We start from the raw sequence: 19254 nt of genomic DNA on the forward strand, positions 1-19254 counted from the left end.
CCAATAGGAGCGGGAACGCTCAGTGACAGGTCTGGGGAAATGTAGTTTTTGCACATGTCACTATGTAACATGCTGAGAGTCAATGCACTACAACTACCAGTATGTATCGCGGTCAACTGTATAACGGTCCCGCCTTGGACTTCTATGTGTAAGCCAAACCGTCTACTGTAATGTCAAGGTTGGTGTGCTACTGGACTGTCAGTCTGTAGCTGCCATTCTAATTGATGCATTGTTTCCTTGTCTTGCAGATATAGAAATACATTTTAAGGGCGAGGCTGTATGCGCACCATCTCTCAGAGAGGATGCAACAAGGAGTTCTGTTCAGTTTCAACATAATAATAGCAACTTTTTGAAATAATGTTCCAAATATAAGATGCTAAATTGTAGATTTATGTTTCACCAACATCAGAATTGCACCCTGTCTTGGACAGTGCCCAGGTTGAAATGTAAGGTGAATTACATATTTGTGTATTCACTTTTTTTTGGTAGTTTTTATGTCATAAATCAATTGTGCAAGATTCTACTACAGAGAGTTTACTGTTCGTGCTGGGCTCATTTCCAACATTAACATCAGTGATAACCTTCACACCCCAAATGTTCCAAGAATTTGAATCCAATATCATTTTGAGATTTACTTTTGGACAACTTTCGAATACACTAAAGGGTCCTTTACTTAATCCTGTTAGATTGAATTTAGCAAGAGAGAGAAAGGGGAAAGTGTGTTCTGGAAGAGGGATAACTAAGATGTGTTGATAGGCCAATTGATAATGATATAATCCATTCTAGTTGAGCCGATGCTGAAGAGGTTTAATAATTGATCGTTTTGGGAGACAGTGGAGTAGGGAAGATAATTGATTTTTTTAGGAGTTGCCTCATCTGTTGAACCAAGACAGTGGGCACAGCAGTGATGGAATTTCTCTCCATTTCAGTTTAGCAGCAGTGGCGCCACTGAAGCCACTCTGTGATGTGATATTTATACAGTTGAAGTCAGAAGTTTACATACACTTAGGTTGGAGTCATTAAAACTTGTTTTTCAAGCACGCCACAAATTTCTTGTTAACAAACTATAGTTTTGGCAAGTCGGTTAGGACATCCACTTTGTGCATGACACAAGTGATTTAACCAACAATTGTTTACAGACAGGTTATTTCACTTATAATTCACTGTATCACAATTCCAGTGGGTCAGAAATTTACATACACTAAGTTGACTGTGCCTTTAAACAGCTTGGAAAATTCCAGAAAATTATGCCATGGATTTAGAAGCTCCTGATAGGCTAATTGACATAGTTTGAGTCAATTGGAGATGTACCTGTGGATGCATTTCAAGGCCAACCTTCAAACTCAGTGCCTCTTTGCATGACATCATGAGAAAATCAAAAGAAATCAGCCAAGACCTCCACAAGTCTGGTTCATCCTTGGGAGCAATTTCCAAATGCCTGAAGGTACCACATTTATCTGTAAAAACAATAGTGCGCACGTATAAACACCATGGGACCATGTAGCCGCTCAGGAAGGAGACGCGTTCTGTCTCCTAGAGATGAACGTACTTTGGTGTGAAAAGTGCAAATCAAATCACAAAGGACCTTGTGAAGATGCTGGAAGAATCAGGTACAAAAGTATCTATATCCACAGTAAAATGAGTCCTATATCGACATCCTCTGAAAGGCCGCTCAGCAAGGAAGAAGCCACTGCTGCAAAAACAGCCGTTAAAAAAGCCAGACTACAGTTTGCAACTGCACATGGGGACAAAGATCTTACTTTTTGGAGAAATATTCTTCTGGTCTGATGAAACAAAAATAGAACTGTTTGGCCATAATGACCATCGTTATGTTTGGAGGAAAAAGGGGGATGTTTGCAAGCCAAAGAACACCATCCCAACAGCATCATGCTGTGGGGTGCTTTGCTGTAGGACTGGTGCACTTCACAAAATAGATGGCTTCATGGGGTAGGAAAATTATGTGGATATATTGAAGCAACATCTCAAGACATCAGTCAGGAAGTTAAAGCTTGGTCGCAAATGGGTCTTCCAAATGGACAATGACCCCAAGCATACTTCCAAAGTTGTGGCAAAATGGCTTAAGGACAACAAAGTCAAGGTATTGGAGTGGCCATCACAAAGCCCTGACTTCAATCCTATAGAAAATTTGTGGGCAGAACTGAAAAAATGTGTGCGAGCAAGAAGGCCTACAAACCTGACTCAGTTACACCAGCTCTGTCTGGAGGAATGGGTCATAATTCACCCAACGTATTGTGGGAAGCTTGTGGAAGGCTACCTGAAACGTTTGACCCAAGTTAAACAATTTAAAGGCAATGCTACCAAATACTAATTGAGTGTATGTACATTTCTGACCCCCTGGGAATTTGAATGAAAGAAATAAAAGCTGTAATAAATCATTCCCTATTATTCTGACATTTCACATTCTTAAAATAAAGTGGTGATCCTAACTGACATAAGACAGGGAATTCTTACTAGGATTAAATGTCAGGGATTGTGAAAAACTGAGTTTAAATGTACTTGGCTAAGGTGTATGTAAACGTCTGACTTCAACTGTACATCTCTGTTAACAAATATTTAATGAACATTAGCAAGTTCAGTCTATGGAAGGACTATTCCAATAAATATACCCAGGCACAAAACGTTCTGAATTTACTGTGGAGTGCATGTCATACCAAGAAAAAGAGCATTAACTGCACATTCAGTCAAAAATGTGTTACTGACATTTTTGATACATTCAATACATGCTTTATCACGTGGAAAAATATCTTGCCTCCATTGTGTTGTGTTATGGAGAAAATGTGGGGTAATTTTTGCAGTGAAACCAAGAACAAAGGCAGTAACTGCTTTTTACCTTGGCGAAACCAAGCTTTGGGCTACAGTGTCTACGGTTTACCTTGGTGAAACCAGGCTTTGGGCTAGTGTCTACGGTTTACCTTGGTGAAACCAAGCTTTGGGCTACAGTGTCTATGGTTTACCTTGGTTTTATTGCTTGCTCTTTGCTGATACAAGTATCAAACTACACTACAGGACCAAAAATATGTGGACACCTGCTCGTCGAACATCTCATTCTAAAATCATGGGCATTAATATGGAGTTGGTCCCCCCTTCGCTGCTTTAACAGCCTCCACTCTTCTGGGAAGGTTTTCCACTAGATGTTGGGACATTGCTGCAGGGACTTACTTCCATTCAGGCACAATATCGTTATTGAGGTCAGGCACTGATGTTGGGCGATTAGGCCTGGCTTTCAGTCAGAGTTCCAATTCATCCCAAAGGTGTTCGATGGAGTTGAAGTCACGATTCTGTGCAGGCCAGTCAAGTTCTTCCACACTGATTTAGACAAACCATTTCTGTATGGAACTCACTTTGTGCACAGGGTCATTGGAATGCTGAAATATGAAAGTGCCTTCCCCAAACTGTTACCACAAGTTGGAAGCACAGAATCGTCTAGAATGTTAATGTATGCTGTAGCATTAAGATTTCGCTTCACTGGAACTAAGGGGCCTAGCCAGAACCATTACTCCTCTTCCACCAAACTTTACAGTAGGTACTATGCATTCGGGCAGGTAGCGTTCTCCTGGCATCTGCTTAACTCAGATTCGTTCATCGGACTGCCAGAGGGTGAACATGTTCACTGCTCCAGTGTCCAATGGCTGTGAGCTTTCTCCACTCCAACCGTCACTTGGCTTTGCGCATGTTGATGTTTGGCTTGTGTGCGGCCATGGAAACCCATTTGACGAAGCTCCCAACAAACAGTTATTGTGCTGACGTTGCTTCCAGAGGCAGTTTGGAACTCGGTAGTGAGTGTTGCAACTGAAGACAGGCGATTTGTACAGGCTTCAGCATTCGGCGATCAAGTTCTTTTAGCTTGTGTGGCCTATCACTTCGCAGACCCGCTGTTGCTCCTAAACGTTTCCACTTCACAATAACAGCACTTACAGTTGCCCGGGGGCAGCTCTAGCAGATCAGAAATTTGACGGACTGACTTGTTGGAAAGGTGGCATGGAAAGGTAGCATGGAAAGGTGGCATCCTATGACAGGGCCATTTTGCAGGGCCATTTTGCATTTTGGTAGGCCATCATTGTAAATAAGAATTTGTTCTTAACTGACTTGCCTAGTTAAATAAAGATGAAATAAAACAAGTATTTATATGAAAAAATGTATACATCTGTCAGCAACAGGTCTGGCTGAAATAGCCAGGGGGGTGTCCACATACTTTTGTATGGAAACATATCCCAGTGGGTGTACCAAGCAACAAGGCAGCAACTGCCATTTTGGGTCAAAGGTCATGTCAGAAGTCAGGGTCAATATGAATAAAACATTCCCTGATAGTAAGATAACGTACTTTGCCCATTGTCTGTGCGGCTGGTCCTTTTGGCGGTAGGAATGTGAGACAATATATCCACAAAAAAAAAAAATTAAATCTCCTTTTCAAAGCACTGGTAGTTTGTTCAGATTTCTATCACCTGAAGCAGGTAAGCTAAGATATGGATTTGTTTTAAGATTAACAAGGAACATTTAGCTATTTGATTTAGAATTTTAGGACCCCTTTAGTTATCAAAAAAAAAATATATATATATTCGAGGAAACAAATGTTTGTTTTGAAGTGTCTTTCCTATATCTCAGAGATATAAGATCAATAAATTATTTGAAAAATATATATATATTGACATACATTTAATGTATACAATACTAATATTCATTTTTTTAAACTGGTACCGGGCTACCTTCAGATGAGTCTTTTGAGCGTCCTAAAGCAAACCCGACATGTAGGCTACTCTACTTTCCACAAAGGGGTCATAATAGTTATGGGTTATAACCGTTTGAACGCTCCAGATGTTTTCGTGAGAAGACCGATTTTCGGGAAGACTCATGATCTGACAAACACTTCTGTAGCTCTGCCACCTTTCACCGCAGATAAGGAAGGCTGACATCAGCGTACGCAGCCCATGCAAAAAAACAACAACAGATATCTCTAGATTAAACCGACGGATTCGTATGGGGATTTTGTATTATTCTATTTCGACTCTAAACGGTCCAGCATTTAATTGTGTGCTCTCTTCCCTCGCGTTCAGTGGTTTTCACTAATCGTGTCAACTTGCATATTCACCACAAGATGGTGCTGCCGCTCAGCATACGACAGAACGCTCCTCGCGTAACGACGTAGTCTTTTCCGTGCTCTGTTGCTGATGGCTCCTCCCTCGCCAATCCACGCGTTGTATTGTTGTTGTCCGGAGTGGGGGAAGTTTCTGCTACGGTCAGGCCAGGGATGGTTTAATAACAATGTCCGAAGTACTAATGAAAGAAATGGAGGAGGTATCGCTTTCTCACATGAAAACAACAGAAGAACACTCTGAAAATGGTCGGAGTTTTCTTTTGGTTGACGAACAAGAAAACCTACAGGTAACGACGTCGATTTGCTAGCACGCAACAAACGTTAACTGGCTAGGCAGAATGAAAACAAAGCCCATCTGGTTGACCAAAGGGTAACATTACCCAGTTGTAATGTTTGTGTTAATAAAGTTAAACATGTTACGTTGCCATCCCGTCTGGCACAACTAACAGCCAACTACGGTGTTAGTTAGCTATCATTACTCATTATTTTGACATGGGCCTCGTCTAACCTAAGCTAACATTACGACGGGGTAATGTTAGCCATTGAACAGTACTGGTAGGCTATTCTTGTTTTGTAGCAAGTTCGTCGAAATGGTCGACGCGCAGTTAACTTGAAAGGAACTTTAGCCATGTAAGTATGACTAGCAAGTCAATGTTAACGTTAAAGATGGTTCGTTTTCAAAAGGGCAGGAGTATTATACATTGATGTCTGTTACATAGATAATTATAGAGGCCTCTAGTGGCCAAAGGGCTGTTTTAACATGGGCAGCGCCATTGTGGGATTCCGCCATTTTAAAGTAGTCAACTGGGTGGGGATTCCTATGGGTTGTAGCCTCAATGGCGCTTCCCATACTATCACATACACTATAATGGCACATATATAAATATTAGTCCTCTATCTAGGTCTATGGTATATCAGCATGCCTGGTATTGTTTGTTTCCTTTCAGGAAAGTCCCTAATGAATCAGGCTGTGCAAACGCACCACACTCTAGCAGCTTTTAGCAATGATTGTGTAATTACATACATGTTGATCCCAGTTATATTGGGTTGCATTTTGACTTACTGCACCGGTGGTTAGGATGGTTGGTCACTACGACTGGGGGGTATTTGAGACAAAATATCGAAATGATCGTTTTGACTAGAGGTATGCAGAGAGGAAGTGGGTCCTCAACAGACCCACATTTGTAAAGCCTGTTTAATAATGAGATCCTTTAGATATTCTGTTTCTCAGTCCCACTACCATAATCACAAACCATCCTGCCCACCAGCACCATTGAAATGGAATTGTATATAACTTGTATATATCTGGCTTCCAGTTAATTGTATATAACTGGCTTCCTGTGTACTGTTTTTGTGCAACCCAATACAATTGTGAGCAACGCTAGTGTATGTAAATAGACCTGTTTTGCTAAAAGCAGCAAGCCACACGCAAGTCTAGACTGAAGCTAATTAACTGTCTTGTAGAATTGAGCCTAGCTCTCTGGAGCCCAAGAGGCTGTGGCTAGCTACCCAGTCCTTGAGTTCACAATTGAACATCAGGACCACACCTGGATCAATGAACTACAATTCCAACAATCTTGTTTTAACATTTAGGAACATGAATAATAATTGCTTGCAATATAGTTTTGGAAACCATTGGAACTTTCACATCAAGGTCTTTCAAATACAAAATGTACACATATTGTATGCAGTTTATCGACGTTGCATCCTGTTTGCACCCGACATAATTATCAAAAGCACAGCCGTCAGCCACCAGTCGAGGTACTAAACTTCCATCCCAGTTCTGCTCCATTGGGGTCGTTGGAAGCTGAATATGGAGGGCACAAATACACCTTCATGCTTTTTTTGCACATACATACTGAGTGTTCAAAATGTTAGAAACACCTGCTCTTTCCATTACAGACTGACCAGGTGAACGCTATGATCCCTTATTCATGTCACTTATTAAATCCACTGGGTAAAGAAGGATTTTTAAGCCTCGAGACAATTGAGGGGTTGCGTATGTGAATCAAATCACATTTTATTTGTATGAAATATTTAAGTGCTTTTGAACATGGTAGGTGTCAGGCGCACCGGATTGAGTGTGTCAAGGAATGCAACGCGGCTGTTTTTTAAATTTATTTTAATTTTACCTTTATTTATCTAGGCAAGTCAGTTAAGAACAAATTCTTATTTTCAATGACGGCCTAGGAACAGTGGGTACCTTGTCTGCTCTGGGGTTTGAACTTGCAACCCTCCGGTTACTAGTCCAACGCTCTAACCACTAGGCTACCCTGCCGCCTGTTTCTCACGCTCAATGGTTTCCCGTGTGTATCAAGAATGGTCACCCACCCAAAGGACATCCAGCCAACTTGACACAACTGTGGGAAGCATTGGGGTCAACATGGACCAGCATCCGTGTGGAACGCTTTCGAACCCCTGTAGAGTCCAGGGAGGGATGAATTTGAAAAGCTTAAACTGTCCTATTAAACGTTCCAGCTGTCTTGATATCCTATCAAGAAAGCATGTAGATATAGCGATGCTCCTAGAAACACACCTGCTCCAAAGGGACTCATAGAATGCAGAATCACATTGACACATAAGAAACTCAAAATCACCATCCTGGGTTAAGGGGAAGACCAAGTAGGCAGAATCACTTTCCTAAAATATATCCATAATGGAAAGAAAATGACCTTTTTATTAATGTGTACATTTCAAATTCATATGATCCTACATTTTTTGATTCTCTGAACAGCATATTGCATCTGGTTATTGGGACAGACATGAATGGTATTTTGAACATGTGGGAAATATCTAATAAGAACAACTACAATCCACACTCAACCAAGACTCTCCAGCATATACTCTCTGATTACAACCTCATTGATGCCTGGCGAGCACATAATCCTTAAACGAAAGAGTACACTTTCTACTCAAACAGGCATAAATAATTTTCACAAATCGATGTCATACTACTATCTACACCTCTAGTTTCTTTAATTAAGAAAATAGAAATTCGACGTGAGCTTGTCTGACCAACACACTTATTACCACTGCAAATTTCAGAATCCGACATATTGAGATCAATTTGACATTGAACTAAATTCATTCATAATAATCAATACACATTCAGCAAAGGTTTTATTGCAAATAATAATAATGCAACAGAGTTAAATCACAATGAAAGAAAATATCAGATTTTGAAATGTTGTTAACTGTGTTACAGCGTTCTCAACAAACACTCTTTTCAGACCAGGTATCTATTACTCTTTCCCAAGTCAAGACACAACTTCATTTATTGATAAGACCGAGAACAGAATTTGCCATCCGTCGAGTAAGACTCAACCATTACTTCCATGGTAATCACCCCAGTCATTTACTGGCCAACAAGCTACGCAGTAATGATCAATTAGCTGATATAGCAACTAGTAAATCCCCTGATTCAGATTCAATATCTGATTCTCCCGCTTCTATAAAGAACTGTGTACACCTGTGATTGTAATCCACACCAAGCCAGATGAAGTCCTTTCTAGAAGAATGAAGAACTCCTCTTCTCTCAACAGAAGAAGCCACCTTGCCGGGAGCCTAAATCTCTCAGTGAACTCAAAAGCTTGTGGATAGCATAAATAAAGGCAAATCACCTGGATAGGACTGTAATTCCTTCTGAGGTCTACCATCTCAGGACTCCATCTCTACCAATCATTTCTCATCTTAAGTATTTGGGAGTAGATATATTTCCTTCCTTAGATAAAACCATATCCAGAATCTTTAACAGAATGTTCAAATCAATTCAATATGAATGGAGAAAAAAACCCTAAGTAGATGAAATAATAACACAGTGGTTTTAACCGGCAGAATATCTATTGTCAAAGTAAATATATAGCCACCGCTGAATTTCTGTAGTTCAATGCTTCCCATTGTTCCCCGTTCTGTCTGTTGGGATGAAAGTCATAGTGCGGTTTAAAGATGTATATGGCAAGGTAAACCATTCGTGATCAAATGAACAAATTTACAAAGAGGGAAAGACGTAGGAGGACTATCCGTACCAAACTTTAAATTGTATTTACGTCCCACCCTAAACGGGTTTAGACGTGATTCTTCTGCTCCCCCGGCTGAGTATAGAGACATATGGTGTTGCCTATTGCGCTGGAAGAGGTGGTCTTCACTAGTATACAGTATCTCTTAAATAATGTAAACTACGCCTTGGGCTTATTATTGCTCACACAATTTCTGTTTGGTGCAAAATTGAAAAGCAATATAACTGCAAATCAAAACGGCATGCCAATATTTCACAGTAATGCCTTGTGATCTGGAGGGCAGCCTTTTGCACCCCCCAATGGTCCAAATGTGGAATCCATACCCATACCAATATCATGGACAGCAATGGTTTGAGAACATTCCAAGATTTGAAAGTGTACACATTACCAGGAAACCCATTTTCTTCTGTATTCACAACTTAGGAAATCCAATTACGGAACCATGGGATTTATTTAAAAAATGATCTGGGTCCCCGAAAGGACTGATCTCTATAATATATAAACAACTTTTGGAAAGCTCATTCTGAGCTAGCCATTAAAAAGTATGGTCCACAGATCTAATTGAATCTGAACAACCCTTTAATTGGAACAGAATATGGATAAATATGATGGTGGCATCCTGTAAATCGAACCATCAATTTATACATTTTAAGTTTGTTCACAGACTGTATTTAACACCAAGGAAATGTTTAACATTGAAATTGGCCCCAACTGTTCACTGTGTCCCCGACATCAGGTAAGCACATTGATGTTGGAGTGCCTTGCAGTTATATGCTTCTGGGGCAAAGTAAAAAAAAAAATATATATATATATATATTTTACTTAATGATGATAGCCCCTTGAATCTCTCAATAAATCATAGAAGATTACTGCTGGCAGGCAGCACTGCTGGTGTGGGAGGCATGATTTCTGGTTGTGAAGGGAGGATGTGGAGGCTGACTGCGAGGTGGAATGGGTTGGGGTTATCTTTGTATGCATTTCTTTGGTAGTTTTTTTGCAACTTTACAAGAACGTCATACAGTTAGTATCTTGTGTATTATAATTTTAAAAACTCTCACTTATATGAATGTTAAGTTCTAATTTCAAATGTTTCAAAAACTGGAATGCATGCGAGGCGTATTTGCATTTAAACAGATGATTTGAGTATCGTCGGGACATTTTCTTCGCAAGGCTAAAGGGGACATGCAATTGCTCAATGTAATGAAATGCAATTTGAGTCACGAATAAGGGTAAGGTTGAGCCTTGTGGCTACTAATCACTATAGTCAGTGTAATGTTGCCTTCTTTCATAACATAATTGTTAGGCCAAATGGTAATGTAGGAGCCATTTTGTCCTATTTATGTGGTTTTCTTACCCTGCTCACCATTAACACATTCAAACTACATAACATCTTACAGCTGCCTATAACATAGTGTGATCTCCGATCCTCTCCAACATTAACCCAGGTCCACGATGAGGCTCAGTTCCTGGAGAGGCTGGGCTGCGGGGACATGCAGGGGGTCAAGGTCCTCTCCATCTTTGGCAACACGGGCGATGGAAAGTCCCACACCCTCAACCACATCCTGTTTGGCGGGGATACCGTGTTCTACACCTCCAAGTCCCCCAGCTCCTGCACGGTGGGCGTGTGGGCCGCCTTTGACCCCGGGCTGGGCCTTGTGGCTTTGGACACAGAGGGCCTGCTGGGGGCGGCGGCCAACCAGAACCAGCGCATGCGTCTGCTGCTGAAGGTGCTGGCCGTATCGGATGTGGTGGTGTACCGCACGCGGGCCGAGAGGCTGCACAACGACATGTTCCAGTTCCTAAGCAGCGCCTCAGGGGCCTACCTGAAGCACTTCACCCCCGAGCTGCGCGCCCTCTCCAGCCGCTGTGGCATGGACGTTCCCCTCTCCTCTCTGGGGCCCGCGGTCATCGTGTTCCAGGAGACCACCCACACCCAGCTACTGGGCCATGGTATGTACAGGAGAGGCCCAGTCACTAACATGCACCTCATGCAATCATCTGTTTCTATGCATGCATTACACAACATTTTGCTCCTGAGTTGTTAGGCAACACATTGTGGTATGGTTGGGATATGCTGTCATGTTGTTGCAGACTCATCTGCCCAAAGTAATAGCCCTTTAGGGATAAATAACATCCATTTTTATTATTGAAATGAACAACACACCAGCATTTTCTTATGTATGGTCAGAATCATACTTAACCGTCACACTGTCTGAGACACATCCACAGATACAGATTCCCCAGCTACTTCAGTCACACCCACACATACTACACCATTTACACAGCAGTCAGGTGGGTGGGTGAACTAAACCCATGACGATGTCCTACTTTGTCCCCACAGAGCGAACAGATGTCCCTGGCTATGCAGACACTCAGCTCCAGAGGCGCTTCCATGACCTGGGCCTGGGTACAGAGGCCTTCAGCTCAGTGCAGTACGTGGGCACACAGACCATCACTCCACCGACCAACTACTCTCTGCTCCTGGAGGCTGTACGCCAGCAAGTCAGGAACACTGCCACCCGATCGCCCCGTCAACCGGCCATCGTCTTCAGCGCCTTGCAGGTCTGTGTGTGTTGATATCTCTTTGCATTGTTGCATAATTCATTTGTTTGATAGACAGGTAATGCCAGTACTAGTGAATTTTAATGGGAATTGGGTGCTTGTCTGGGTAAATAGGCCTTTCCAAAACCCACTGACTGTTTGTTTTTGACCTCATGACTCTGCTTGACTCCTCCCTTTCCACCCCTTGGTTTCCTCATCTCTCTCCTTCTCCCCTCCTCTCCAGGCCCTGAGTGACAGGTTCTGTGGGGAGATCTTTGACGACAAGATACCCCTCTACTCCTTCTTCCCTGACGAATACTTCACCTGCTCTTCAGTCTGCCTCAGCTGCAAGTAAGTGACTTACCTGCATCTGCTGCATGTATCTGCCCAGAGTAACTCTATCACATGAATCAAAAGTAAATGGAGAGGGACTAACCTGAAATTGTCCAATAGAAGCTCTCGTTTTCGTTGCAAACCATTTTCCACTGCAGAACATTTTGATACAGTGTGCACTAATGAATGGTGTATTCACATGCTGCACACGAGCAAATAGTGCTAGGATATGTGTCCCTCCCAGGTGGGTTGCCACAAAGGAAGCATAGAAGTCGGTTTGTCATATGGATATCATACCCCTCTATGGGTATTCATTCTGTACAGTAGAGTGTCTTCTTTCACTTGGGAAGTTTGAGCTAGATTAGAAACCAAATATTTTCCCTAAACACATGGATTGGTGTTCATATCCAGAAATAGGTATTGGTTTAACAGGCTCTCGCTGCTTGAGTATAAAGCCTTGTTTGTCCCTGTTATAAATGTGTTATGATGCACGTCTAACATGTTAAGCTGCTAGGAGAGAAGGAGAAGCGCCTTTTGGCCATCCACCAACATGGGAGCGTTAGTCACAGATGTTCAGCCAAATATTTTCTGTACACCTTCACGTTTTACACAAGTAACTTGGATGTTAGGTTTGTGATGGATGGATTCAACCGTCCTTCTGATTTGAATAGGGGTTTTCCCTGTTCTCTTTCCCCTCAGTATCCGCTGTAAGAACGGGATGAACCATCTCAGAGACAGGGTCCCTCACCTGGCAGACGGACTGTGTCAGTACGCTCACCAGTACAACAACAAGGTCCTCATCTGCAAGGTCCTCATCTCCATTTCACATATGGTCTATGTCTGTGATGGGACACGAGAGAAATTACGTTCGGTTGAAAGCAATAAAGACTTATTAATGTGATCTGAAAAGAAAGTTGACAGTAGTGTTCTTCTATATACGATATAGGCTTGAATCCTGTGGAGATGGTGTTGAACAGTTTTGTAGTACAAGCGAAATGCATGAACCTAGCCATAATCATATGTTGTGTGCTCTCTCCCTGATCTGGTCCTACCCACGCAGAGGTGCTATGAGGGGGGCAGGGAGGTTATTGTCATCCCTAAAACCTCGGCCTCCACAGACAACCCCTGGTTTGGGCTGGCGAAGTACGCCTGGTCTGGGTGAGTTGCCGACGTAATCTGGACTCTTTGCAGACACTGAGACACACACATATTAACCTTTACGATGGCATTAAAGATGTCTCTTTCAACCAGGGCTCTCGAATCCATTCAATGAAGTACCACTTATACACAGATATACACACACGTCCAAACACGGAATCCACTCTGCCATCGAAGCCAATTCACTATATATTTCCTCCCCCTCTCATCCTTTCCCCCACCACGGTGCCCCTGTCCTGCCAGGTATGTCCTGGAGTGTGGCAGCTGTGGCATCATCTACCGCAGCCGGCAGTACTGGTTGGGCAACCAGGACCCAGAGAGCGGCGTGGTGCGGCCCGAGGTCAAACACGTCTGGGACGGGGTGAGCAGAGCTTCCTAGTCCAACACACTCCTCTTTGTACTGACAGGCACAACATGCAAACCGTCAGCAGGTTGTAATATATGCGCAAAGTCTCTGGAATATATTTCACTTTCAAAGTATGTCACCTGTCAAAGGTTAATAAAGACGACGTTACTTTCACTGGCAACGTCAACTCTGCACACTGTACTTCAATATGTCACGGTCATCATCAGTTATGAATGGATGAACACGTACTGCCAACATGGATATCAAATGCATTCAAAGATGGCCTCCCTCTGATCGTTGCTCTCCCTGTCATTGTGTGTCCAGTCTGAGGCCTTCCTGACAGACCACCAGAATGCGGCCCAGAGGATGCTGGATGGGATGAACTTTGTGATCCAGTCTGTGTCAGAGTACAGCACGGGTCCCACCAAGGCTGTCACGTCCTGGCTCACTGACCAGGTGGCCCCGCTCTATTGGAGACCCAACACGGACATCACCGTGAGTCATCACTCTCACAGCATCATCTAACCAGCAAACACGGCATCTAGACCAGCAACACACTCACAGGCTTTTTGAACAGATATCAGAGCCCTAAGAATTGCTGTTTTTATTGAGGCAATAGACCCAATGCAGCGTTAGTTCTAAACCCAATATATCATTATAGTGAATGAAATCAATACTCGGCTGTAATTCTCAAATGTGGCACTGAACAGAGTTGTTTGGTATGGTTGTGAGTGTATAATTCTGACTACTGGCTCTTGACATTCTAATCATTATTGTGCTCTGTGCCTGTCCCCCAGGTGTGTCACTGCTGTAAGAAGCCCTTTGAGGAAGCAGAGAGGAAGCACCACTGTCGTTCGTGTGGCGAGGGCTTCTGCCAGGCCTGCTCCACCCGCAGGATGCCCGTCCCCGAGAGGGGCTGGGGAAGCACCCCCGTCCGGGTCTGTGACGCCTGCCACCGCCAGGGAGGGACCGACACCACCAACCAGGGTCAGGATGCCAGCTAATGTTACCTCCCCCAAAGTCTGATTTAGGATCAGTGTTTGGTCATGGATGTTAATGGACAAGCTGATGTTACCTCCTCCTTAGTCTGATTCAAGATCAGTTTTTAGTCAAATGTATTATTATTATTTTTTAATTAATGAATGAGGGTTGCATCCCAAATGGCACCCGGTTCCTTTCATACCTCACTACGTTTGACCAGGGTGGGCCGTTCTGGGTCGGACAACGCTTACTTGCCAAAGACTTACCTACTTACTTGACTTACTTAGACTGGACAAAAGTAGTACTAACAAAGGGAATAGGGTTCCATTTGGGAGGCAACCGAGGTGTTTGATGTGAATAGTAAGTGTTCATTCATGTCTCCCTCGAGAAAGAGACGACTCATCTCAGGGGACTTCCTGGTTGAATAGAGGTTAAAAGCAAATGTATTCCAGTGGTCCTGATGGCTCTGTTGGTCCCTCTCTGTGTCCTGTAGTGGCTGTGGTGGAGCCGCGGGGGCTGATGGCCCGCAGGGTGACAGAGGTGGCCCAGTCTACTCTAGACATGGTCACCACTGCAGTGGACTACCCTCTGTGTGAGTACGGCTAGCGTCATGTTTAAGAAATGCATCACAAATAAAGCTAGCTAGTACACATGTCTCTGTGTATTCACAAAAACACTTGGAAACCATAGACATTTTACAGCATATGCAGACAGTAATCTACAAGATACAGCATTTTAAGCATATTCACAAAGATGACACAGTCTTTATCCTCTGCTCTGACTCAACGGCAACTACTTTATAAAGAGAGCTATTTATTTCTCTCTGTCCTCCATGTTCCAGGCTTTGTGAAAGGAGTGGCCCGGCCTGACTACTGGGTCCCCGACCCCCAGATTGTGCAGTGCCACAGGTGCAGCAAAGCCTTCACCCCCAGTATGTCCAAGCACCACTGCCGGGCGTGTGGCCAGGGTGTCTGCAGCGGTTGCTCCTCCAAGAGCCGCCCCGTGCCCTCCCGTGGCTGGGACCACCCTGTCCGCGTCTGTGACGGCTGCGCCATCCGCAAGGGCAGCCTGTGAGGTCAGGGCAGAGACCTGGGACACCGTTCTGCCGGGCATCTGAAATCTAGTCGGATACCACGGCACACTACATGTTGCTTATCTTTGTTTCCCTGTGCACTGTGAGCCACTGACCTTTTTAAGAGAGAAATCCAGATGAGCCCTGTCCTATGGGGAAGGCACTCGACTGATGTCCTAGATTGGCACTCGACTGATGTCCTGGAGTAGCACTCTAAACATGGGACTGCCTCATCTGATATCGACGGCCTAAAACCAGGAACAAGAACTGGACTTCTGAAAACTGGAACGCCAAGACCGTTGTAATTGACTGAGTGTAGAAGACTGAGAGAACCCCCATCCCCCCTAACCCAAACTACCCACTGCCGGCACTGAAAGACATTAGCCCAACAACTTTTCTGTTAGTGATAAGGCACATGAGGCAGTCTTAAGTATGTTAATTTAGGTGCTGCTTATCTTAAAAGGGGGGCACCTTAGGGATCCATTGATGTTTGAAACAAGCACATCATTTTGAATGAATACTGGGGGTTTAGTTGGTGATAAGACACCAGAGGCAGTCTTAATATCGTTCTTATCTGTTGGGAATGGCTGAACATTCATGAGTTAGGTTAGATTTTAATTCAGGTGTGGGTTGTAGTGGCCAGCCAAGCCTTTGCCTCAGACAACGTCAAGGAGTAACAGGCGTGTAACCACGGTAACCCGACAAAGAGGAGACACAGGAAATTACATCGCAACATGATCTTCCTCCCTGATGCGATCTCAGGCAGTGCGCGCCATGGTTTGAGTCAGGAAAATTAATAAAGATGTCCCATGCAGACATTCCAGTTTACATTAGTACCCTTTTTCACATTGTCGTGCTGATCCCATCTGTCTCCTGGCTCGTCTTTTCCTTTGACAGTGTCCTTTCCATCAACTCGGGTGGATTGTTAACCAGCTCAGTGCAGTACTGCTGGGCTCGGCTCACTAGTGTGAAAGCGGTATAGTATGTTAATTTAGGCTCTGCTTATCTTAAAAGGGGGGCACCCTAGGGATCCATTGATGTTTGAAACAAGCACATCATTTGAATGAATACTGAGGGTTTAGTTAGTGATAAGGCACAAGAGGCAGTGGTGTATCATGAATACAGTCACAGGTAAATGGCGTTGTTCGGCCCAACGCTACAACGGAGTCAACCCATTTGCCTGTGACTATTCATGATGCAGCACTGCCTTGCATGCCTTATTGCTTTTAGAAATGTGTTACCAACATATTAAAATAACAATGACTCACATATTTACATTAACTTTATTTTGATAAGTGAATATATAAAATGTCATTCTTCCACCAGAAGATATAGTGCGTGCAGAAATCTGCTTGGTTCTTTCGGTCATGTTGCTACAGATGCGAACCAGTCGTTAATGTTTTTTTTTTGCGTAGTTGCTATGCAAAAGGACGGTCGTCTGTTCTGCTAAACAAAATGGTTGCTATGCAGGCTGGATAACGTTCGTGTCCCTAGCTAGCCAACTTCAGTTCAGTCCCGTCATACATTGAGCCTGGAATGACAGTACACTAGCTGCATTTTAGTTTGTTTGAGCTGTTTTCTATTGACATTTACTTGGATTTGTCCATGATAATGACGTTGATGTGTGAATTTTGCATTGGTCAGAAAAAGTGATCTCGTCTAGGCACCTTTCACTCTATGTATGGTACTATAGAGATGGAAATTTAAGAGTTAAACATTGTTTCCAAGGTCGGTCAGGCAAGGTTAATATTAACCCATGCTATATCTAAATAAATTATAGTCTGGAAGCAAATTGAGATAAAGACGAGATGATTCTGACAGCAACATGAACATGTCATGATGGACTGTTAGCAGGGATCCTGGAACCAAACGACCAGTTTTATGATAGTGTTCTTTTTTGGAAGAAATCGAATTGATTTGCTTGCTGATGAAAAGCACAGATTATTTGTAATCTCATCTATCCAGTGTCCATTGATGTGGGATTTTCATTTCTCCATCAGACATTATCTTTACAAAGTACTGGATCCTACAATACTGGCCTTCTATATAGTTATAACCAATTGTTGTTTTATTCCATGTGTGTAGACTATCAGATTCTGTGTATATGACAATCTTGATTTTTTTAATTTTTTTTTATCAGATTTGTCAGAATTTTTAATAACTTAAGCTATCCCACTGGGTACACACTGGTTGAATCAACTTCATTTGTCAACCTATTTTGACGTGGATAATACATTTGGATTTGCAAAAAGTCAACCAGTACTGTTTTCATCTCATTTTAACCAGCGTTATAAACATTGAAATTTGGGTAAAACTTCAACTTGTACAATGACTTAACCTGACTAACAGAATGTTTCATCAATCTAATTTCAACCTAATCATCAGAACTATGTATATGTTGAAATTGCATTTTAAATTCCACATCCTGTATTCAATATACAGTATATTGGGGTGGTTGAAATTGTTGAATTTCACATGATTCATATGACATTTTATTTGACCTTGTTTCAATGTTGATACTAAAATGGTATGTTTGAATCAATGTCATTGTGTCAACGTCATGCCAACAACCTAAATAAAGAGGTAAATTAAAATACAATTCAAACTGTGTGACCAGTGGGATGTATTTTTTTCCCCCTCCCAATTAAGTAAATGTAATCTCATACTGCATATAGAATATGGGAATAATACATATAGTTACATCATTTGCTTTTCCTACACCTTTCTCTAAGGGCACTGCTAATGTACATTCAGATGACACCACAAGTAGCAGAGCCAGTAAGTAGGAGGATAGGCAGGCAGACACCAACAGTACTGGCTCTAGAAAGCAGTCTGGCAGAGAGGTTGTCTCCATTGGGTACATATAGGCCATTAGCCCTGCCATTTCTCGAACCTCCATCTGGATTTATCTAACCTCAACCTTCTTCAGAAACGTCAGGTCAAGCTAGAAAGAATTGAGTTGCATAAGAACTGATAAAAACTCAGCCACAGTGGAGCGAAGGTATAAGTACTGACCTGGGAACATAGGTGGAGGTTCTGTTGACGGAGTGCCCTGGACCATCACTCTATTTTATTCACCAGATTGGCTAGTTCCTGAAAGACCCAAGGTCATGTGAAGGTGATTGGTCTGTTTTTCTGTGTAGGTTTCTCAGAGAAAACAGGGTGGTAAATCAGACTAAGAGCCATGAAATGACAACCATTTCCTTGAATCATACCAATTACAGTATATAAATGGATTTGGCCCAATTCCATGAGGAGTTTCATGCCCCTTGTGGAAAACATGCCTCCTTCACAGAAGGAACACATTATTACCCACAATTCCCATGTAATGCTGAGACATAAACAGGAAATGAGCTATAGATTGATTTTGAATATAAAGTAGCTTACAGATACAGTGCCTTCAGTCAGTATTCAGAACTCTTGACTTTTTCCAAATTTTGTTACATTATAGCCTTGTTCTAAAATTGATTAAATAATGGTTTCCCCTCATCAATCTACACATAATACCCTATAATGACAAAGCGAAAACAGGTTTTTATATTTTTTAGCACATTTATTAAAAATATACAACAGAAATACCATATTTACCTAAGTATTCAGCCCCTTTGCTATGTGACTCGAAATTGAGCTCAGGTGCATCCTGTTTCCATTGATCATCCTTGAGACGTTTTTACAACTTGATTGGAGTCCACCT

General features: G+C 42.6%; 1 protein-coding gene across 1 annotated transcript; it reads left to right on the forward strand.

The window, feature by feature from the left end:
- The first annotated feature begins 5198 nt into the window (after positions 1 to 5198).
- On the forward strand, positions 5199 to 18159 carry LOC135552711 (zinc finger FYVE domain-containing protein 1-like). Its single transcript, XM_064984503.1, has 11 exons — positions 5199 to 5400; positions 10575 to 11079; positions 11471 to 11691; positions 11915 to 12021; positions 12703 to 12811; positions 13064 to 13161; positions 13405 to 13522; positions 13832 to 14002; positions 14305 to 14494; positions 14982 to 15080; positions 15330 to 18159. Exons 1-11 carry the CDS (start codon positions 5281 to 5283, stop codon positions 15560 to 15562), a joined length of 1971 nt encoding a protein of 656 aa, XP_064840575.1. The 5' UTR covers positions 5199 to 5280; the 3' UTR covers positions 15563 to 18159.
- The last annotated feature ends 1095 nt before the right edge of the window (positions 18160 to 19254 follow it).

The sequence above is a fragment of the Oncorhynchus masou genome, chromosome 13 (assembly GCF_036934945.1).
Source record: "Oncorhynchus masou masou isolate Uvic2021 chromosome 13, UVic_Omas_1.1, whole genome shotgun sequence".
NCBI lineage: Eukaryota > Metazoa > Chordata > Actinopteri > Salmoniformes > Salmonidae > Oncorhynchus > Oncorhynchus masou.